The 21,692-nt window shown below is 39.9% G+C and overlaps 1 protein-coding gene across 9 annotated transcripts in view; it reads right to left on the bottom strand.

The window, feature by feature from the left end:
- The window catches only part of KMT2E (lysine methyltransferase 2E (inactive)), a 114,447-nt gene that overhangs the window by 36,650 nt on the left and 56,105 nt on the right, over window positions 1–21,692 (bottom strand). For 6 of the 9 annotated variants that reach the window (XM_040343500.1, XM_040343497.1, XM_040343502.1 and 3 more), the window contains 6 exons: window positions 21,143–21,276; window positions 19,865–19,982; window positions 19,534–19,643; window positions 17,632–17,893; window positions 11,646–11,744; window positions 1,416–1,580 (listed from right to left, as the gene is read on the bottom strand). In XM_040343500.1, coding sequence (XP_040199434.1) covers window positions 1,416–1,580; window positions 11,646–11,744; window positions 17,632–17,893; window positions 19,534–19,643; window positions 19,865–19,982; window positions 21,143–21,276 — 888 coding nt within the window. The remainder of the gene's footprint in view (window positions 1–1,415; window positions 1,581–11,645; window positions 11,745–17,631; window positions 17,894–19,533; window positions 19,644–19,864; window positions 19,983–21,142; window positions 21,277–21,692) is intronic. The other 3 variants (XM_040343501.1, XM_040343504.1, XM_040343505.1) reach the window with 2 other exon arrangements.

Here is a 21,692-nt window from a genome sequence, read left to right as displayed (position 1 = left end):
AAAATTTTCTGAGATACTGAATCTTGTGTTTTCACTAGCTGCAAGTCATAATCAAAATTAAAAGAAAGAAATGCTTGAAATAAATCAGTGTGTAATGAATCTATATACGAGTTTCACTTTTTGACTTGAATTACTGAAATAAATGAACTTTTTGATGGATATTCACATTTGAGATGCACCTGTATAGCAATCCTTATCCTAAACATTAATAGGCCAAACAAAGCCAAAGTTCCATGAAATTAAAACATTAATCTAATTGAATTTCAATACACTTGTATGTAGGCCATCATACTAATCTTGTAGAAAAGTACCCTCAAAAAGTCATAGTGCTGTTAAAGTAGACCTATATATCTCTACTGCAGTGTTGTGATGTCCTGATGCTCTCACCAGCCACTGACATCTTCGGATGGTGTTCATCTGGGTTTCTGATCCTCAACCATTAAACTATTGGTAAAAATACATAAAGACCATTTTGTGCTTGATCTCTGCAGCTGGAATGAAAAAAAAAGCCACCATGCAAATAAAACTAAAACGCATGGGCTGAAGTTGAGATATATTAGCCTTACAGTGATTGTAAAGTCTCACTTTCTTTTATATAAAAACAACAAACATATTATACTTGCCTCCAGTGTGCAGTGGTTTTGCACAGAGTAGCCAAGATCCTCCTCTTTTCGGGTGCCTCTTTGGCTCTCCTGGCCCCTCCCTCCTGTTGAGTGCCCCCACAGCAAGCAGCTTGCTATGGGGGCACCTGAGCCGAATGACAGCTCCATGTCCATTCAGACATAGAGCCCTGGTTCGGCCCACCCCCTCTCTCCTGATTGGCTGACTTTGACAGCAGCATGAGCCAATGGTGCCGCTGCTGTGTCTCAACCAATCAGGAGAATAAGACCCGGATCTCCCAGGTATTCATGGACATCGCTGGATAAAGACGGGGCTCAGGCAAGTATTAGGGGTGCTGGGATGGCTGCTGCACAAAGGCGTCTTTATCTTAATGCATTAAGATAAAAAGACCTTCTACCTTTACAACCACTTGAACCATATTGCCAAGTTGCCTTAAGCAACATAAGATTGCTTTGTATATTTATGCTCTATAAAGATAATGATTGCTTATAAGGTAACATGGGAATTATCTTCTTACATCCTGAGACAAGAAGTTTGACAAGTTACCAATATTACAAGGAACATCTATGACAGACTGTGCTGCTGCAACAAATTACTGCCCGTGATGTGAATGCTAAATCTGACAGCAATTTTAGAATAGATAGATAGCAACAGCTAGCATTTCTGGCTTATTTATTTTGTACCTTGAAATTTTGGAGTTTATCCAAATCTTTTTACAAAGAGTCTACAAAGAAGGATTTCTTCAAAAATGTAGTAGATTAGATCTCACTATATAAATTAGAACTCAAAATTACCTCAGGGAGCTCACATTCACTGACAATCTGGAGGTCCTTCATGTCAGGTTTGACGTCAGTTTTAGATGTACCAATTCTCTCTAAGGCTTGTTCTCTCCTTTTTTCCCGCTTTTCTAGTCTTGCAAAAGCTTGAAGAATCGCTTCCATTTTTCTTTCCTCTCTTGTCTAAAACAGAATACACAAATAATTGTGAACGTCTTTTCACAACAGATTTTGCATAATTTAACATTTAAAAAACGTTTACAGAATGTTACCTCCAACTGCAATCAAAAAGCTATACATTTAGCAGCAGAAACATTACATGAGAATTTATTTATTTTTTCAAATCTCAAAAATAATACTTAAATAATATTTAAAAGGGAGGTAGAGCAGGAAACCCTTTCAGGCCTTTCATTTTAGAAAGTAGTAAAGTACTTTCACCCAAAAATCATTACACCTTCAATGGAAATTCAGGTTGAATCTGCATTTATAAAACTACCTGCTATTTTCAGCAAGTCTGCTTCTTTTACAACATTCCATGTGAGAATTTTAGGTTATCTAAATCATATATATGGAGCAAGAAACCGTATGCATTTTTCAATAGCCACCTCAATGGATGTGAAAAAAATTATAAATAAAAATTACATGAATAAAAAGGCTAGTTCATAATACAATGACCATTCTATTAGTATATCCAGGGCTCAACAAATCCCAGAAATTGCACCCATTTCCAGGCATGACCAATGACTATTGCCCAACACACTACGTCGGAAATGTGGCTCTGGACCCTGAGCAGATGGTTGCCGACCGTGCGGTCGGTTAGTTCTGGGAGGGTGTCTCGATATCCTCCCAGAACCCCTTGCACTCCCCCAGGGGCGCACATCGGGCACGCTCTGTGATTTCTGTGTCCTTTGGACAAAGCTGATCACAGATCGAGATAAAGGTCGAATCACAGCGGCCCTTTACCATGTGATCAGCTATGTCCAATCACATTGTAAACAGACTTGCCATTTATCGGCAGTAGTTTCCTTAGCTCTGTTACAGCATGAGGAAATTCTGATACACACATTTACACCGATAATCAGTGCCCTGATTATCAGGGCAGCCCCATCAGTGCCTCCTCACCAGTAAGGAAGAAAAATTACTTACTTGCAAAATTTTCTAACAGAAATAAATAAAAATAAAATAAAAACCCCAGTGGTGATTAACCCACTTGCTTACTGGGCACATATACCCCCTTCCTGCCCAGGCAAAATGTCAGCTTTCAGCACTGTGTCGCTTAAAATTAAAATTGCGCGGTCGTGCGACGTGACTCCCGAACAAAATTGACGTCCTTTTTTCCCCCACAAATAGAGCTTTATTTTGGTGGTATTTGATCACCTCTGCGGTTTTTATTTTTTGCGCTATAAAACAAAAAAAAGCGACAATTTAAAAAAAAAAAAAAAAAAAAAAACACACACACAATATTTTATACTTTTTGCTATAAAAAATATCCAATTTAAAAAAAAAAAAAAAAAATCATATTTTTTTCTCAGTTTAGGCCGATATGTATTCCACATATCTTTGGTGTAAAAAAAAAAAAATAAAAAATAAAAAAAAAAAAAATCGCAATAAGCGTATAGTGATTGGTTTGCGCAAAAGTTTTAGTGGCTACAAAATAGGGGATAGAATTCTGACATTTTTTTACTAGTAATACGGCGATCTGCAAATTTTGTCAGGACTGCGATATTGCGGCGGACACATTGGACACTTTTGACACATTTTTGGGACCATTCACATTAATACAGCGAATAGTGCTATAAAAATGCATTGATTACTGTATAAATGTGACTGGCAGGGAAGGGGTTAACACTAGGGGGCGAGGAAGGGGTTAAATGTGTATCCTGGGAGTGATTCTTACTGTGGGGCGAGGGGACTGGGGGAGGTGACCGATGCTGTGTCCCTATGTACAAGCTCCACGTCCCTGCTCTGTCATTGCCGATCGCGGGTACTTGGCAGACATCCCGGCCGCCAGGCACGTGCATCGGCATCTCGGGGGCATGCCGGGTGCGCGCGCCCCCCAGTGGCCAGAGGACGCAAAGACGTCAAAAGACGGCGTCCCGGAATTACAGAGCCACCTTGAGGCAGTTATTTTACTGCGGCCCGGGACTTAAGTAGTTAAATACCACCAAAAGAAAAACTGTCAAAAAAATTTAAATAACATTTTATATGAATACAGTGTTGCATGACCAAAGTGCGATAGCGCTGAAAGCTGAAAATTGGCCTCGCCAGAGAGGGGGTGAAAATGCCCAATAGGCAAGAGTTTAAGTACTTCTTCACATACCGACAACTCCATGTATTCTCAGTGTATAAACCTGTGTCATGCATCTGTAAAGATACACATCAGGGCTACATAAGAGAAGGAGTTTTGTCATTGAAAATAAAGCTTTGTTGAAAAAAAAAAAAAACCTGTCTTAACTTTTTTAGCTGGTTCCCAGATTCTAAAAAGTCAAGCTACGGGTATACCCCTCAATGCACCCAATGCACTAACAAATCTTCTCCAATGGTAAAATATTGCAGCTAAATACACAAAGCACAGGTACATAACCTGCCAATAGTTTCAATAAAAAAATATGTGCTGCCATATACCTGTGCATAGGGCTCAAAGTTTCAAATTCTCAGCCAGGCCTTAAGAGTCACTCGTCCCTACCCCTAAAACACACCCTCATAAATTAGCTAATGAAATGGCACTGTTAAGAGTGTGTGTGTGTGTGTGTGTCTGTCTCTGTGGAGGAGCCATGCACCTCAAGCATGTACACGGTCCCCAGCCATACAGACTGCCCTCCATGTACACACTACCCCCATTCCCATTTCAGCCAACTCCTCCACAACCTGACTCTCTTCATATGAAGCAGGAGTGAGAAGTCTAGGACATGAGCCTCTCATGGGGCCCCCTACTGGTCAGTTTGTTCCTGGATAGCTGTACACTGAGTGCCATTCCCTATATATCACGATATCTGTCATGTGCTGGAGTTCCCTTCACCATTACCTTCTTCTTGGTGTTGAGAAAAACCCTCAGAAGTGAATCGGGCAGAGAAATTAGGCAGCAGACAGAAATGACACTCAGTGTTTTGAATAGACACAAGTACAAAGTACAGGAGGATTTGCTTTGTTCATATTTCTGTCTCATGACGTTTACAACCACTTCTCCCCCTCTATAAACCCACCCTTGTGTCTACGCCTTTTGCAAATATGCTTACAGAACAGGTTCTTCTCCTGCAAGCACGCTTTAAATTTAGGCTTGCCTAGATCATTAGTATCAAGACGAAGTTCAAGTCTTTTAAATTGGCCGAGTTAAAAAAAGAAGAAATACATTTTATTAAAAACAGTGACCTACTTGTTCTTACAGTGCTCCACTGACTATACACTTCTTTGTTAACCTATTATGTATAATGAACTGTACTACTAACCTACTCATTAATTCAGATACAGGTGTCCGTTTAATAAACTGTGAAGTTTTTTCTCAGTTCAGTTCACAGCAGTTCATGGCAGTTCTCATGAGGAGAATTATCTCCTCTGCAGCCGGTTTAATAAACTGAGAACTTCAGTTCTCAGCTGGTGAACAGAGGTGAAGTTTTTTCTCTGAAAACAGCCGAGATCTGTGTAAAAGTGGGTGGACTGCATGTAATCTCGTGAGATATTGTGAGATTATGGTGCAGCCGAATTCAAAAAGTGAAACTAAAGTTTAAAAGAACATGTAATTAATGTTTTCAGACATGTGATAACATATTATATATATATATAAAAAATTACATAATATATATATATATATAAAAAATTACATAATATATATATATATATATATATATATATATATATATATATATATATATATATATATATATATACACACATATACATATATACCGTATTTATCAGCCTATTGTGCGCACCCGCGTATAGCGCGCACCCCTACTCTGGATGTGAAATTCTTGAATTTTATTTATTTTTTATTACTTACAGTTTTGGTGTCTTGCCTAGCGTCCATCGGCGGCCTTGTCCGGTCCGGCGTCCGTCTGCGGCCTTCGTGGTGTCCTCCCCGCTGCTCATGCGCTGTCTCTGAGCCGATCCCTGCTTCCCGCGCTGTGTTTGAACGCCGCCGGCGACAAACTGAGCGCAGTACACTCGAGCACGCTCGGCTCCTCTCGCATAACCTAGAAGGGAGCCGAGCCTGGCCGACTGTACCCGAGTGTACTGCGCTCGGTATATGTCCGCGGCGGCGTTCAAACACAGTGCGGGAAGCAGGGATCGGCGGCAAAGTTCAAACACAGTGCGGGAAGCAAGTATCGGCGTATATCGCGCACCCACAATTTTGCCCTGATTTTAAGGGCAAAAAAGTGCGTGGTATACGCCGATAAATACGGTATATATGTGTGTGTGTGTGTATATATATATATATGCGCACACACGCACACACGTGTTATATAGATACTGTGTGTGTGTATATATATATATATATATATATATATATATATATATATATATATATATATATACACACACACACACACGTGTATATTGTTGTTAATATTCATTTTTAACCCACTGGTGTTGAAATTAGGAAGAAATAAGCCTTCTTCCTCTTATCACACCAGCTTCTCTCCCAGATTCTACACCTCTGAGCTGGTGAATCTGGAAGGGAGATATTTCAGGTGAAGAGCTGTGAAATCTTCATATCACGGTTTATTAAACTGACCGTTTGTGACAAAACATCCATGTGATGTGATGTGAAGTGGAGAATGTGTTCTCTGCTCCTTATCACAGTTTATTAAACCGGCAATGCTCTGTGATAAGCAGTGATCAGCCGTGATCATCATGATCTCGGCTTATCACGGTTTATTAAACGTACACCACATTGTGATATTTAACACAACAACCCTGTGATTCTAAGTGTAAATGGTTATCTTACATACAGTGATTTTAATACAGAGTCTACTGACAACAGTGATTTTGATATTGGCAGATTTGTTTTCCTGCATTCACTGCGATACTACACTAACAAAAGGCTTTGTATTGCTATAATATAAAACATTTTGACCTTCTATATTTAATCATATGCGCTTAACCTAAAAGCAGTCACAATACATAGTGTATACCATTAAATCAAATACGTGCATAACGTCATTCCACTATATTCAGATACCCGAAAAATCAAATTCAATTTTTTTTAAACATACAGTTAAGAAAACCATTTACAAACATAATATTTTCTTTACGGTTAAATTTTGTAACATGTATTCCACTAGAGATAGTAAACAGGTCCGACTCCAAGGGCAGCCATACACTGTTCGAATTGGCAGAGATGATGAACCGGGCAAAAATCAAACCGTGAAGGGGCAGGTTGAATGCACCAAGTTGATTGACCAGCTTTTATAGGTTTTACCTGCGATTATCGCTAGCAAAAAACACTGTCCTCCAGGCGGGAAATTTGCTCTGTGTATGGCAGGCCTAAAAAGCAGGACTGAATAGCTTTTGGATTTTCAATGTCCATTATTTAGACAGAGCTGGGCTCTGGGAGGGTTATCTAGCTATTAGAATCCACACAAGATTACTGTGTCAAATGTACTTGCCTGTGACTTTTCACATCTGAAAGTTCTGCTTTGGTTGATAACATTTCAACACTGTGTTCCTGCTACCAGAGAGGAGTGATTATAGAGGGAAGCTTAAAATGTAAGGCTTGTTCAGAAAACTGAGTGTCATCTTGTTGACATGCAAGAATTTCCTAGCATACACATGAGATTTTTTTTCTGGACAAATATGCTCTACTGATCTTCAAGGGTAAACCTTTTTATTCTGTAACCGTGAGGCTACAAGCAGGCAGACCCAGGTGGTCAGAAAGTATGTTCCTGTGTACTATAAAAAAGGTACCTTCCTGCTACATCACAAACATTCTCTGAATAGCAGCTCCATTTATCCATAGATAAACAGATGCTGTCATTTGTGCAGGAAAGCACTAACATTGTGGATTACAGCAGCAATATCTAATCAAATGCTGTATTTCTTACAGGGCAAAATTCCATGCATTGGAAAATTACATTAAGGACTTTTGGCAGAAATTCAAAAGGGTAGTGTTAGCAGGCACAGCAGAAATACAGCTAAGTGGAAATGTGAGGTACAAGTATTGTAGATAGCCCACTGACAAGCAATTACAGTTTGTACTTAAATATGCCAGGGCTTGTGACAGTTGTATGCAGTTAACTAGATAAAACATTGCATGCATTCATGCAAATAAAATGGTGCCTATCACACAGACATATGAAACAAATGAGTTTAGAAGACTGCTAAAAATCTTGTTGCTATAAAATGTCCCAAAAAAAAAAAAAAAAATCTTTTGTGAGGTCATGTCAAATAAATGGACAACAAGCTGCACTGCTGCAAAAAGATCAAATTTATAGCAAACAGAAGTACAAATACAGTGAACACACTGAAATCAATTGGTTTTCTGTAGTTATTTGTCATAAAATGTGATCTGATCCTCTTCCAAGTCACAATAGACAAAACACAATGTGCTTAAGCTGCTAACACACAATTATAATTTCTCAGGTCTTTATTGAATACACCCATTAAACATTTGCGGTGCTGGGGAAAAAAGTAAGTAACCCCCTTATAGGCTAATTTCTTCAAAGAAAGCCAATTGGAGCCAGTAGTTTGAACACTGGTCCAACAAACGCTCCGACATTGGGAGCTCATGTAGCATGACGTGTGAAAATCAATGTTTCCCTATGAGAGCCGTCTTAACTGGTCCAACACAAGTCGGTCCCACTTTGAAAATGCTCCCTGTACTACTTTGGTCCGACTTTGATCCTACTTCAGCCCATTGAATATCATTGTATTAGCATCAAAGTAGGATCCTTGTACTTACTATATGACTTTTGACATCCGACATGTGATTACAGCAGCAGTAAAAGGAATTTATCTCACTCTGGGATTGTTTTAATTGGTCAAAGAACAAGTCAGACTATGACAAATTCGGATCAAAGTAGTATCCTGTTCATGAAAGTCGGATGGATGTAGGACCAATGTAGGACCAATGTCGCAGAGCAAAGTAGGATGGTGTGTAGTATAGTGTGAACCTAGCCATAGAGCGGCTTTGGTTGATGAGACACCCCAGACATTTTAGGATTGCAGTTCATAACCATCAGCTGATGGGAATCATGTCTCGCAAAAAGGAGCTCTCTGAAGACATATAAATCAAACACAGTTGATCTGTATAAGGCTGGAAAAGGATACAACGCAATTATGAAGTGTTTAGGCATCCATCAGTTGACAGACACATTGGCCCAGATTCACAAAGCACTTACGCCGACGTAAGTGCAAATGTGCGCCGTCATATCTGTGAGCCAGACCCACAAACAGATATGCGCCTAAAACCAGGCTACACCCCGCCGACGTATCTTGCTTACGCCGACATAGGGTGGGCGCACATTTAGGCTGGGTGCATGGTGCCGCTCCCATTGATTAGCCATTCAAACATGCAAATGAGGGAAATACGGCGATTCACAAACCTGCGTGCGCCCGACGCAGGCTACACGGGGTGCGCGTAAGTTGTACGTCCGGCGTAAAGTTATTCCCCATATAGGAGGCGCAACCCAGCAGCAGACATGCGTATTTTACGTTGGACGTGTGTCTGGCTGGGCGTAGGTTAAGTTCACGCCATACGCAGTGATCCGGCGTAGTTTAGGCAGTTGTTCCGACGTGGTTGTGAGCAGGGGGATGCGTCCACGTCACGGCGCATGTGCAGTTCGTGATACGTATCTGTCTGGCTCTTGGCCCATCATTTGAACGGGGTCACGCCTCATTTGCATGGGTCACGCCCACTTCCACTTACGCCGGCGTACGCCTTCGAATCCCACGCCACGCTGGCGCAGCATTGGGAGCACTGGCTTGCTGAATTCAATGCTTGCCTCTCCGCGCTATGCCGGTGTGGCGTACGGCGTTTGCGCTACAGCGGCGTAATGTGCGCCCACACTCTCTGAATCTGGGCCATTGTCTATAAGTGAGACAATTTAGTACTGTGGATACTCCTTCTAGAAGTGGGTGCCCAGCCAAGAAGACTTCCAAGGCACAATGCAAAATTCTCAATCCAGTAAAGAAGAATCCAAGAGTAACAGCTAAAGGTTTGAAGACATCACTGGGACTGGCAAACATCCCTGTTCATGAGTCTACCGTACACAAGTCTTTGAAAAGGCAGAGCACCACAAACGGAAGCCGATTTCGCTCCAGAAAAAAAAATTGCTGTGCACCTGAAGTTTGCCAAAGAGCACCTTGGCAAGCCGCAGTCCTACTGGCAAAATATTTTCTGGACTGATGAAACAAAAAAGTTTAATTGTTCTGGAAGAATACTCAGCACTATGTATGGTGCAAAAAGAGTACAGCTTACCAACAGCAGAACATTTTCCCCAATAGTAGGAAACATGATTTGGGCTTGCTTCACTGCCTCAGGGCCTGGACCACTTGCCATCAGAGGAGAAAATGAATTCCCAAGTTTAAAAAATATCCTTCAGGATAATATCTGGGTGGCTGTCCGCCAGCTTAAGCTTAGTAGAAGTTAGGTGATGCAGCAGGACAATGACACTAAGCATCAAAGTAAATCTACCACAGACTGGCTTCAGAAAAAGAATATGAGCATTTTGGAGTGGCCCAGGCCATAACCCCATAGAGATGCTGTGGAATGACCTCAAGAGAGCCATTCACACGAGACATCCTACAAATGTTTTGTAAAGCGAAATGGTCAAAAATTCCTCTTGAACGTTGTGCAGGTCCGATTTAGAGCAACCAAAAGCGCTTGTTGAGGTCATGTCTACCAAAAGGATCTTCGACCAGCTATTAACTCCAAAAGGTTTACCTTTTCCTCCAGCACTGAAAGTTTAATGGTGTTAGATAAAGACAATAAATGTTTTTTGTATTGGCTTGTGGAACTTCAATTATTTTTTTCATCTTTCCATCTATTAAAATCTTCTGCCCTTGTTGTTTCAACTTAGTTTTAGATTGTAAAAGTTTTTTCTGACAGTAATTACCTTATACAGTCCATTTCCTGTGTGGTAAAAAGCCTAGGCTTACGACATCATGCACAGTTCTCTCTCACTCTCGTAAGAGTTTGCCAAGAAATATCGGCAGCATATTTGGCAAGTACAGAATCCGAGTGTATATATAAATAATTAAAATAATATGCAAAGTGGTTGGAGGAGAGCTTCAGAATGGCAAAGATATTTAACACCAATTATGTGAGCATACTGCAGTTCCTCTTTAAAGGGGTTGTAAAGGTACAATTTTTTTTCCCTAGATGGCTTTCTTTACCTTCGTGCCGTCCTCCTTCACTTACCTCATCCTTCGATTTCGCTTTTAAATGTCCTTATTTCTTCTGAGAAATCCTCACTTCCTATTCTTCTGTCTGTAACTACACACAGTAATGTGAGGCTTTCTCCCTGGTGTGGAGTGTCGTGCTTGCCCCCTCCCTTGGACTACAGGAGAGTCAGGACGCCCACTAACACACAGCTTCTTTCTCTATCTGCAACGTAGAGAGCTTCCCGACTCTCCTGTAGTCCAATGGAGGGGGCGAGCATGACACTGCACACCAGGGAGAAAGCCTCGCATTACTGTGTGGAGTTACAGACAGAACAGGAAGTGAGGATTTCTCAGAAGAAATAAGGATTTAAAAGCAAAATCGAAGGATGAGATAAGTGAAGAAGGACTGCACTAAGGTAAAGGAAGCCATTTAGGGGGGGAAAAGATTGTACCTTTACAACCCCTTTAAGCAACATGTTCGTAAAATTGTGACTTGGGAGGATCAGATCACATTTGATGGCAAATTACTGCATAAAAGTTAATTACAAGAAGTTTACATATTCTTTCTGTAGGTTTGATAAAATGGATAGATCAGTTTGAGAACAACGTTTGGCAGAGTTTAAAAGCAAAATTAAAGTCAAACCCAGCACCAGTTTGTTGCATTGGTATACAGATGAGCATAAGGAAGCCATAAAAAGCAGTATGCATGTTTTAAAATTACAAACCAACAAATTTACAAAACCAAAATTTAGAGAGCCAAATGGAATGAATGCACCAAGCAAGCTGTTTATTAGATATAAAAGCACAAAAGATGCCGTTATTAAATGATTTTGGTCTAAAGCCTAAGAGGAAGCAACAGTCAGCATGGGAAGAGCAGTTGTCACTCAGGCCAAGTGACATTAACTAGTCACTATCTTCCCGACTTACCATCTTCCTTTTCCTTTCTGCAATCTGTTCCTCAGATTCCATTTCTACTTCATTGCTAATAGGAGTTTTTTCTTCTATATCATCAATAATATCTGGCTCCTGAAAGATGGAAATGACTGCTTTATAGAAGCTCTACTGCACTAATTACTCAAGGGATTCGAACACTACAATTGCTACTTAAGTCACCTAATGCAGTATCCTATGCTTCATAAAAGCCAGTTTCCTATGGATGAAAGTAATTCATCTGCCAGATAAAAAAAAAAAAATGTGTGGCCAATCAAGCAATTGCATTCTTTGCTCAATTTAGTGTTGTATTAAAGTTGAACTCCAGGCAAATGTATGAAAAACAAAAATCCCCACCAGTTATGATATACATCTACACATCTTTATGTTCATCTATAGCTCTACTAGTATAAATACCCAAGTTTTAGTCTCCTCAGTTCTGTTCAACACTCAAAGGGAGAGCAGCACTATGAGCTAATCAGGGGTCTTGCATGTACAGGAGCTTAAAAAAAGAACACGCTGACAGGAGTAGAGCGCAAAGGGGGACCTAATACTTTTGCGGCTCCCAATCACAGGGAGGTGACCTGGTTGTGCTTAATTGTAGAAAATAATGGTCAGGTCACCAACCGGTTGTGTGGTAGTAGGGTAATGCAATTACCGTATTTATCGGCGTATAACACGCACCTTTTCACCCTGAAAACAGAGTGAAAATAGCATGTGCGTGTTATACGCCGATATCATTAAAAAAAATCCAACGGTACTTACAGCATAGCATCTTTGGGGGGGGGGGGGGGGGGGGGGTGTGATCTCAATGGAGCAAACCGCCCAGGGGACCTGGGAGTCCCGGGACACTCAGACATGGCATTGCAGACCTCCGCGGCAGGCATCCTCCTGTTGCACTGCACACAGAAGCCACAGTCTAACTCTCGCTGCCGTCAGAGCATAACCATGGTAACGCTCTGCGCTGCTCACGAGAGTTGAGGCTGACAGAAATCTTACGTGTGGAAGACAGAGCTTGAACCCGGCAAGTAAAAATTCTTTGAAAAAAGAGAGTCTGCCCAGGGGGGAGAGCAATAAAATGTAATGCCAGCGGGACAATGAATTACACTGCCTGACAGGGGGAGGGGGAGCTAATAGACACACACAACACACACTGTATGACAGGACCACCTCGCTGCAGAGTTTGTGTCTCTTTGCCCTCCCTTGTCAGGCATCAGTGTGTGCACTGGTCTTAACTACTTCAGCCCCAGAAGAATTTACCCACTTTCTTGGTTAAAACAGTTGCTTTTACTTTCAAAATATGTTATTTAAATGTTTACCTTATAAGTGGTATAAATGTTAATAAAAAAAAGTTTTGCGCTACCCTTATTTTGCTTCAAAGTTCTATATTTAAAATTTTAATTTTTTTCCCTGAAACTTCCCTCTTAAATGGGGGTGCGTGTTATACGCCGGCGCGTGTTATATGCCGATAAATACGGTACATCCTGGATCTGCATGGACACAAATACAAATTCTTATCCTTGCCAAGTAAAACAGTTCCCACATCTGTACTTCATCTGTGTATTTTTGTGTTTACCTGGAGGTCAGCTTTAAGAATTTCAAGAGTAATGACAAACAGATTGAGCTTAAAAAAAATTAAATAAAGTATACTTTAAAGGCCATCTTTTAAAATCCTAAAAACTGTTGTAATTTTATAAAAAAAGTTTTTTAATCTCAAAGGAGATCTTGTATAGAGAGCAAGGAGGCAACATACCAACATACCAGCTAAGCTCAAAGGGAACAACGATTAGATCAAGATTTCCCCCCGAGAGTGAAGAGCCAGTGAAGAGCCAACATGCTTTTCTTGCCCCAAAAAAATGTTTTGTTGTGACCATAAAATGTTTTATGGGAGTCCATTGAGGGACACAGATATTCAGAAAACCTACTGCCACCTACAAAAGGTTGGGACACTGGAAAACAGAAAAATTGTATGTGAGCCCCCATATATATCCATCCTCAGCATGCCTGAGATTTGTAAAAAAAAAAAAAAAAAAAAAAAAAACAGTACCAAGGACAAAAAAAAAAAAAAAAAAATGAATGTCCTTCAAAAGACCAAAATATGTTTATGGTCAATACAAAAACCTTTATTTCTTGCCCAATGAGGGATATGAGAATTCATGAACAGTCCTGGCTTTGAAATTAGCGCAAGAGGGGTGGGTAACAGCCACGGACAGGTACATAAGGCACTGGAAATGATCTGCATCTCAGAACTGCCCTGAAGGTTCGGTGCACAAAACTGAACCGAAGTAAAAGCTCCTTGTAGGATAGGGGAAGTGTTACCAGCCAAGAAAGGCAACAGAGGATCAATCTGATGAAAAGTTCCCATGACAACAGGTCCTCCAAAAGGTTCACCAGGCAAGACCAACTGGTCTACACATGAAGACACAATCTTTACACTCCCCAACCCTAAGGATTCAGGGACAGAAAGATCCTGGCCAGAAAACCAATCTCACAAGTGAGATATTCACAATGCGAGAAAATTACACCCAATATCCCAAAAAGAACAGCCGAGAGACCAAAGACTGGTAAACAGCTCAAGGGTAAAACCAGCCTAACTGATAAAAGGGGGGGTAAGGCTGCACAAAAAGGTACGCCAACAAAAAGATATGCAGGAATTAAAATCATACAGCAACCCCAGACTAGTTCAAAAGAACGCCACGAAAATAAGAAAATTGGTAAAACCCATTAACATCAACATCTGGGGTGTTTAAGACAGATAAACTATGCTGGACCTGCCTAACCTAAAGAACAATATATGGTTCTCCTGACCCGCCGTAGTCCAGCAAAGAATCCATAGATGAGCATGGGAAAGAATTTTAGCCATATTGCTAATAAACAAACTCCTGATTACTAGCAGCAAAGAAAGGGATCTGGGGAAACGTCCTCAAGAGGCCGACTACCCACAGGAGGATCCATCTTCAAATGCTCAGGCCCCACAAAGGATTCTGAACGTACTCCATCCTCGAGAGGATGCCTTAAGCAGGAACCCACCAGGGGTTCCAGGGTTTGGAAAATCGAGGAAGGCCTGAAATGAACCATGCTTTTCCAGTATCACAAGATAAGGAAAGAGGGGGCAAGTGAATTAGGTCCCAAAACATGAGTTAGCCATGGCCATTGGATGTGTGCTGGTTTGCTGCCAAAAAATAGTACATACACCACAATACGCATTAAGCATGTACATCCTTACTTATGGATTAATCAATCCTCTGTAAAACAGAGTCAAAGGCAGGTGTCTAACACCCAGGTCATTAGCAAAAAACAGAGGCATGCTGAATATAGAAGGATTACATGGGGGGGGGGGGGGGGGGGGGGGGCATACTATTTCTGTTTGCAAGTGTCCAGACCTGTAGTTTAACCCAACTGTTAAATCTGAATCCCTGTGTCCTTCGATAAATGAGAAAGGTATTAGATTTTGTGCAGTGATGCTAAAAAAAAACATCTGGACTGTGCAATATTCATACTTCCGACTACCTAAACAGACTTTTCTCTCAGAGTCTTTGGTATAGTTGTGAAGGGAATAGTTAATATCCGACTACAAGTGGAACCAAGAGCCATGCTTTGCCAAGATTCTGGTTGGCACTAAACTTAGAATTGTGTTTATACATACATGGTTTTGTAAACCGACCTAACTAAAAAGTAAAATTAGTTGCATGTTGTGAAAAATGGGACCATCCAAACTAAACGACTTGTACATAAAAAGGCAAGTCACAAACAGTACAACGGTGGTAACAAAAACTTTGTAACAGAAAGAAGGGGATTCAAAAGCAGGGTTTCAACTCTACTGCTACAATTCCCCCTCTCTATACAAGTCATGTTTTCAAGACTTTTCAGCAAGACGGTCTAAAATGGTGTTGAACTGGTATTCAAAAAGTTCAAGATAATTAAAGTTCGAATTTATGTTATTTTATTGTTTTAAACATAGGAAAGGTTCAAATCCCCATTAATGTGGGTTTAGATTGTGGTTTGTGTCCCTGTTGGGTAAATTTTCCTTTACAGCCCCTCAATCTCTGAGACCAGAAGTGAGAGAAAAGATTTTCAATGTACACAAAAATAATAATTTGTCTTAGGGTTAAACAAACAGGTTTTGTGTGTCTCCCCACTGTGGAGATTTCTTCTCATTTCATGTCCTGGAGACAAAAGTTTCAGAGAAAAGGGAGATCCGACAATATAAAAGAACAAAAATGCACAGTTTTTTATGTCATTTCAGCAATGACACATTTTCTCTTGTTCATTGAAACACAGGAAATCATTTACTTTCAAGGTTATACTGCTTCCTACAAGAGGACTAGATAATGACAAAAAAACAAAACAAAAAAAAAACAACAGTATGACAGCCTATGATAAGCCCTACTATCACCAGCATCCCTCAGTTTTTTTCCAATGTCCTAGGAGACTGGAGAGCTCTGCTTTGTAAAGGACTAAACCTACTTTTATAGTGTTTTTTTTCCCCCCCAATCAAGGACTCTTCTCTACACTGCTGCTAGAGCTGGTCTCTTCATTCAGGTATCTGGAGCAGCTGTCCTCTGCCCAAATACAAAAGAAGGTATCTGACCCATCTTGCATTTGAAAGCAATAAATGTCTTCATACAGGCTCAGAAATTCCACAAGTAATCCACCCGGTCTGTCATCTCCTCGCCTTACCAGGGTGACATGCTAGCATGTGTGGACATGAAGAACGAACCGGTGTGCTCCATAATTCAAGATCAACATTTCCTACACTTTGCTGTGGATCCCCTACATCACCAGTTTGTTGCCCTGCCCTTCAGCCTCTTGCCTGCACCGTGTGTTCTCCAAGTTGCCGACCCCAGCACTACCCCTGCTGTACTTTTGTGGCATCCTTATCTAAACAGAACCTATAAGTTCTTCTACTAAAGGGAACAGTCGGAACAGGCTCTGTAGGACAACATAGCCCCTTGAAGTCTAAATCAGTGGTCTCCAAACTGCTGCCCGAGGGCCGGATGCGTCCCTATGCTTGCATTTATCAAGCCCTTGGGGCACTATCCCTCCAACTGATACAAGTCACTATTCTGCCATCTGACACAGACAATGGAGCACCATTCCTCCCACTGACACCACTAATGGGGCACCATTCCTCCCTATGATACCAGCAATGGGGCACCATTCCTCCCTATGATACCAGCAATGGGGCACCATTCCTCCCTATGATACCAGCAATGGGGCACCATTCCTCCCTATGATACCAGCAATGGGGCACCATTCCTCCCTATGATACCAGCAATGGGGCACCATTCCTCCCTATGATACCAGCAATGGGGCACCATTCCTCCCTATGATACCAGCAATGGGGCACCATTCCTCCTTATGATACCAGCAATGGGGCACCATTCCTCCCTATGATACCAGCAATGGGGCACTATTCCTCCCTATAATACCAGATGTTTACTCCCACTAATGCCGGGAAAATTTCGACTTTTGCTGGCCAAAATCAACATGGCTCATGAAGAGAATGGTTAAAGGGCCTTACAATAAAATATAATATATATCAAGAGACAAATGCTTCAGAACATAAAAAGCATTTCCTCATTCCACAGCCCCCGAAGATGCATTCAGCTTAAAATACAAAGGCTTTAAGGCAAGGAAGGGAGGAAGGATGGATATCACTACACAATATATTTTTAAACAATGCCAAGATAGAAGACATAGTGGTAAGAGCACAGCTATTTACAACTGAAACATAATGCTAGATCCAATGCAAGATCCTCTTCAAACATACAAGTGACACATTTGTAGACATGGTGACCCCAACGTTGTACACCAAAAGTCCTGCAAAACACCAATACAGTTGTAAACTTAAATGATTACAATAAAATGAAATTAACCTCAAGTGCTTGTTCCACCATATAAAAAGTAAAAAAAAGTCTATATTTAAAATTTCACCTTGTAAATTTGGAAGCTAATAAAGTTTTAAAATGTTAAAAATTACCTGATTATTAGATAGTGACAGTCGAAGAGGGGACATCTTCCTCTGTTTATCTGGCGATTTCAGTTTGGCTACAGCATCATCGGTGTCCACTAGAACATTCTGATTTTGAGACTCTATCTCTTTGGAAATCTCCTTTTCTTTTCTTCCTTTTTTTCTTCTAGTATCATAACCACTGTTGAAGTTTTCTGTTGGTTCAGTACTACATCGGAGAACCGGGCAATCAAGATCATCTTTGAGGCATGCACAATCCACCTTATATTTGCTGTAAAGACAGACATCCAGAATAAAAAAAAGCTTTGCATAAAAGTCCTCCCAATTTCATCTTCCACACTGCTTCTCTTAATAAAAAAAAAAAAAAAAAAGAGAAGAAGATGAGGGTGTGTGCGTATAACGTGTATATATATATATATATATATATATATATATATATATATATATATATATATATATATATATACACACATACACACACATACATATATATACACACACACACACACACACACACACACAGGGCTGCTGTTAGAAATCACAGGGTCCCGTACAGCCTACCTGACCGGGCCCCCCAAATATATCAAAACAATATTTTCACAACCAAATACACTAAAATCATTATTAGCGGACACAAACCTGTGTGAATTAGCCCTTTTTTTAAAGTTTTGAAAAATCTTTAAACTTTTTTGTTAATATAATTTATTAAAGAATGTTAAAATGTATTAAAAATGTATTTTATTTATTTTTTACGAGACAGGTAAGCCAGCAGTGCCATGGGGGGCATCACATGTGACATTGGGGCACAGAAGGGGATCAGAAGCAGGCAGAACAGGAAGGGGGAAGTAATTCTGTAATTGTCCCTCCATACGACCACAATGATTCCCTCTGCTGTCCGGGCCCCCCTGTTTGCTCGGGCCCCCTACAGAAGGGCTGGTGGGCCCCCCCTATCAGCGGCCCTGCACACACATATACACACGCACGCACACTTGTGTGAAAAAGTATTTGCCACCTTTCTGTTTTTGTTTGCATATTTGTTACACCTAAATGACTCTTTTGTAGGCCGGCCATTCCTGGGAAGGTTCACCACTGTTCCAAGATATCTCCATTTGTGGATAATGGTTCTCCCTGTGGTTCACTGGATTCCCAAAGCCTTAGAAATGGCTTTGAAACCCTTCCTAGACCAATACATGCAAGTTACTTTGTTTCTAATCGGTTCTTGACTTTTGGATTGTGATCTATAAACATGCTTCACTTTGTCAGACTGCTTCTATTTATGTGATTTATTGATTCAACAGGTCTGGCAGTAATCAGGCCTGGGTGTGGCAAATGAAGTTTAACTCCGCTTTCCAAAAAATTGTGGTTAATCACAGTTCATTCATGATTCAGCATGGGAGGGGGCAATTATTTTAACATGGGCCAGGCAGGTTTGAACAACTTGAAATAATAATGTAAAAACTGCATCTTGGATTTACTTGGGTTATCTCTATGTAATATTAAAATTTGTTTGATGATCTGAATCATTTAAGTGTAAGAAATATGCAAAAAAGAAATGGAAATCAAGAAGGGGGCAAATACTCTCACACACAACTGTATACATACACATATACATAAACAAGGCCTTGGATAAACCTCATACAGAACAGTGTGTGTGTGTATTTTTTATTATATAATTAGATACACATACATAAAGCCTTGGATAAACCTGATAATCTAGCATTGGGTTTCTACTTCTGTTAAAAAGTTTACAGTGCAACACATTTTTTCTCATACAGTTTTGACTTTGAACCCAATTTTTTTTTTTAAGATTTGTCATGAGAAAATGTAGCAACAAAAATAGGAACACATTTGATTAATAATAATAATAAATAAAAAATATGAGTAAGTTCATGAGCAAGTAACTTTGCTTACCAATTAGCATAGTCAAAATCAAATGCAATTGTGACTTCTGCACCCTTTGGAATGTTTGCAATTGAATAAATATAAAGATGAATGGTTCCATCTTCAATAATATGTCGTACCTAGAATACAAAGAACAGAGAAATGTCCTAATTAGATAATGAGATAAGAAATTTTGGATAAATACATGTTAAATTCAAACCCTACAACTTTCTGCATTTGCTTCAAAGTCATCAATGGAATAGCAATATTAAGAATGTATGTATATTGACAGTAAACAGAGAAAATATGCTGAAAAACAAACATTTATGAAAATTAGCTTTTCACTGTATAATACACACACCTCAGCATTGGGAGTACAAGACCGTCTGATGAATCTTGCTTCATTGCCAAAAGTTCTTGCATCAACACACATTTCTAGCCCATGAAATTTCGAATAGAATAAAACAAATGGATATGGCCTAAATAAAAAAAAATAAAAAATAAGAAGTGTATATTTTGCATTTGTAGCAAATAAAGAAAATAACAAAATGTTTAGTTTTTTTTAAAAGGATAGTCTTAATAGCTTTTATTTCAATACAATTTTGCTAAATTGTATTTGGCTGCAATGCACAAACCTCATCTCCACATGTCTCTGTTTCAGGTTTGTGGAAAAGGCACACTACAACCAATGGGAACTTTCCTACATTCTAAAAAGAAGCAATGTTTAACAGCCCAAGAAAATAATTTGAGCATTATATTGACTTATTTAAAATGTATGTCGTAAAACCTTTTTATTTCATCAAAACGCAGTCCCTTTGGTCTAGAGCTGCATGATAGTTTCCATAATATAAACACAGCCATATAAAGATGAGTTGATATTGACTACACATCTACCAAATTAACATTTAAAATATCATACATACTGAGAGAATATATATATGGCAGACAACGTCTGTGAAATAAATGGGAAGCGACGCCACCCACAGACCTACTATGGTGCTTCAGTTGTCAGACGTGTCCTCTGCACCTACCTACACAGTTAAGCAGTGGCTGACAGAGCTCAGTGTGGGATCAGCTTCAGAAAAGCCATGTATACTTTTTCTTTACAGGGCTATATGGGTTAGTGTTAGATTGTGGGTGTCTATAGATGCATGGATTTTAGTTATAGCACGGGCTTCCACTTTAAATATTAGAACTCCTTTTTTGATCTAAACTGATTTTCTTAACTATACAAATTATGCATACAGAAGCAACTCTGAAGAAAGTAAAAGCAACAGAAAGCATACTGCATTAAAACAGTATTCCAAGAATTCAAACTGAAATGTTATTCTGGAAAGGAAAACTAGCCCTGTATAGCAAAATTAACTGGCAATCTATGTACACTCAAAAAGTAAACTAGTTATTTTTTTTTTTTTTTTTAAGGTTAGAGATTAGATACCCCTTAGATGATTGCAAATGTTTGCTTGCACTAACCCTAAAGAGCAATCCAGACGCAAGGCAATTCCCTCAAAGCATGCTTTGTTTGACTTGCTTGTAAATCTGATGCCATGTACACTGGCCCTAAAAGTGATACTGAAATTCACACGTGACCTATTCAAAGGTTTCTAATCCTTTTCTGGATGCCACAAACAAAAAATACCTTTTAAAAAAATATCCATTCGCCTCAAACTGATCCCGCAGCATAAACTTTCCTCTGTATTCAATAATTAAAGTTTCAGGAAGCAGGTCTTTGGCCGCCTTTAATATTTTCTTGTTCTTCTGCAAATAGCTCTGCTGAAATACAGAGAATAAATAAATAAAACAATGAGATTTTAATTTTGCCATATGCTTGCATTATGTGGGTATGTAAACAATTACTACAGCATAAAGACCTCCACAAAAATGTATGGGAATCCTGCATACAGAATTATGTCCCACTAAACTTTTCTCCTAGCTGACACTAAATGCCTTGAGTCATAGGATTTAGTACTGAAGTTGATGGAAGCAACAAACACGTTAACAGACATTAACAAGGCACAAGAAACTGCAGTTACAGGCAAACCCTATTTCAGCGCGGCTCAAAAACTTTGGGAGAGCGCACTATGATATCCTCCCAGAAGAGCACTCCCGCTTGCCCCCCCTGGGGCGCACAAACAGCAGTATCCACGGATCACGGTAAATTGACCCTGACAGCGGCCGTTTACCTCACG

The sequence above is a fragment of the Rana temporaria genome, chromosome 3, assembly GCF_905171775.1.
Source record: "Rana temporaria chromosome 3, aRanTem1.1, whole genome shotgun sequence".
Classification (NCBI taxonomy): Eukaryota; Metazoa; Chordata; class Amphibia; order Anura; family Ranidae; genus Rana; species Rana temporaria.
Note: the sequence above shows the minus strand (reverse complement) of the source record. Positions and strands in the feature narration are given on the sequence as shown.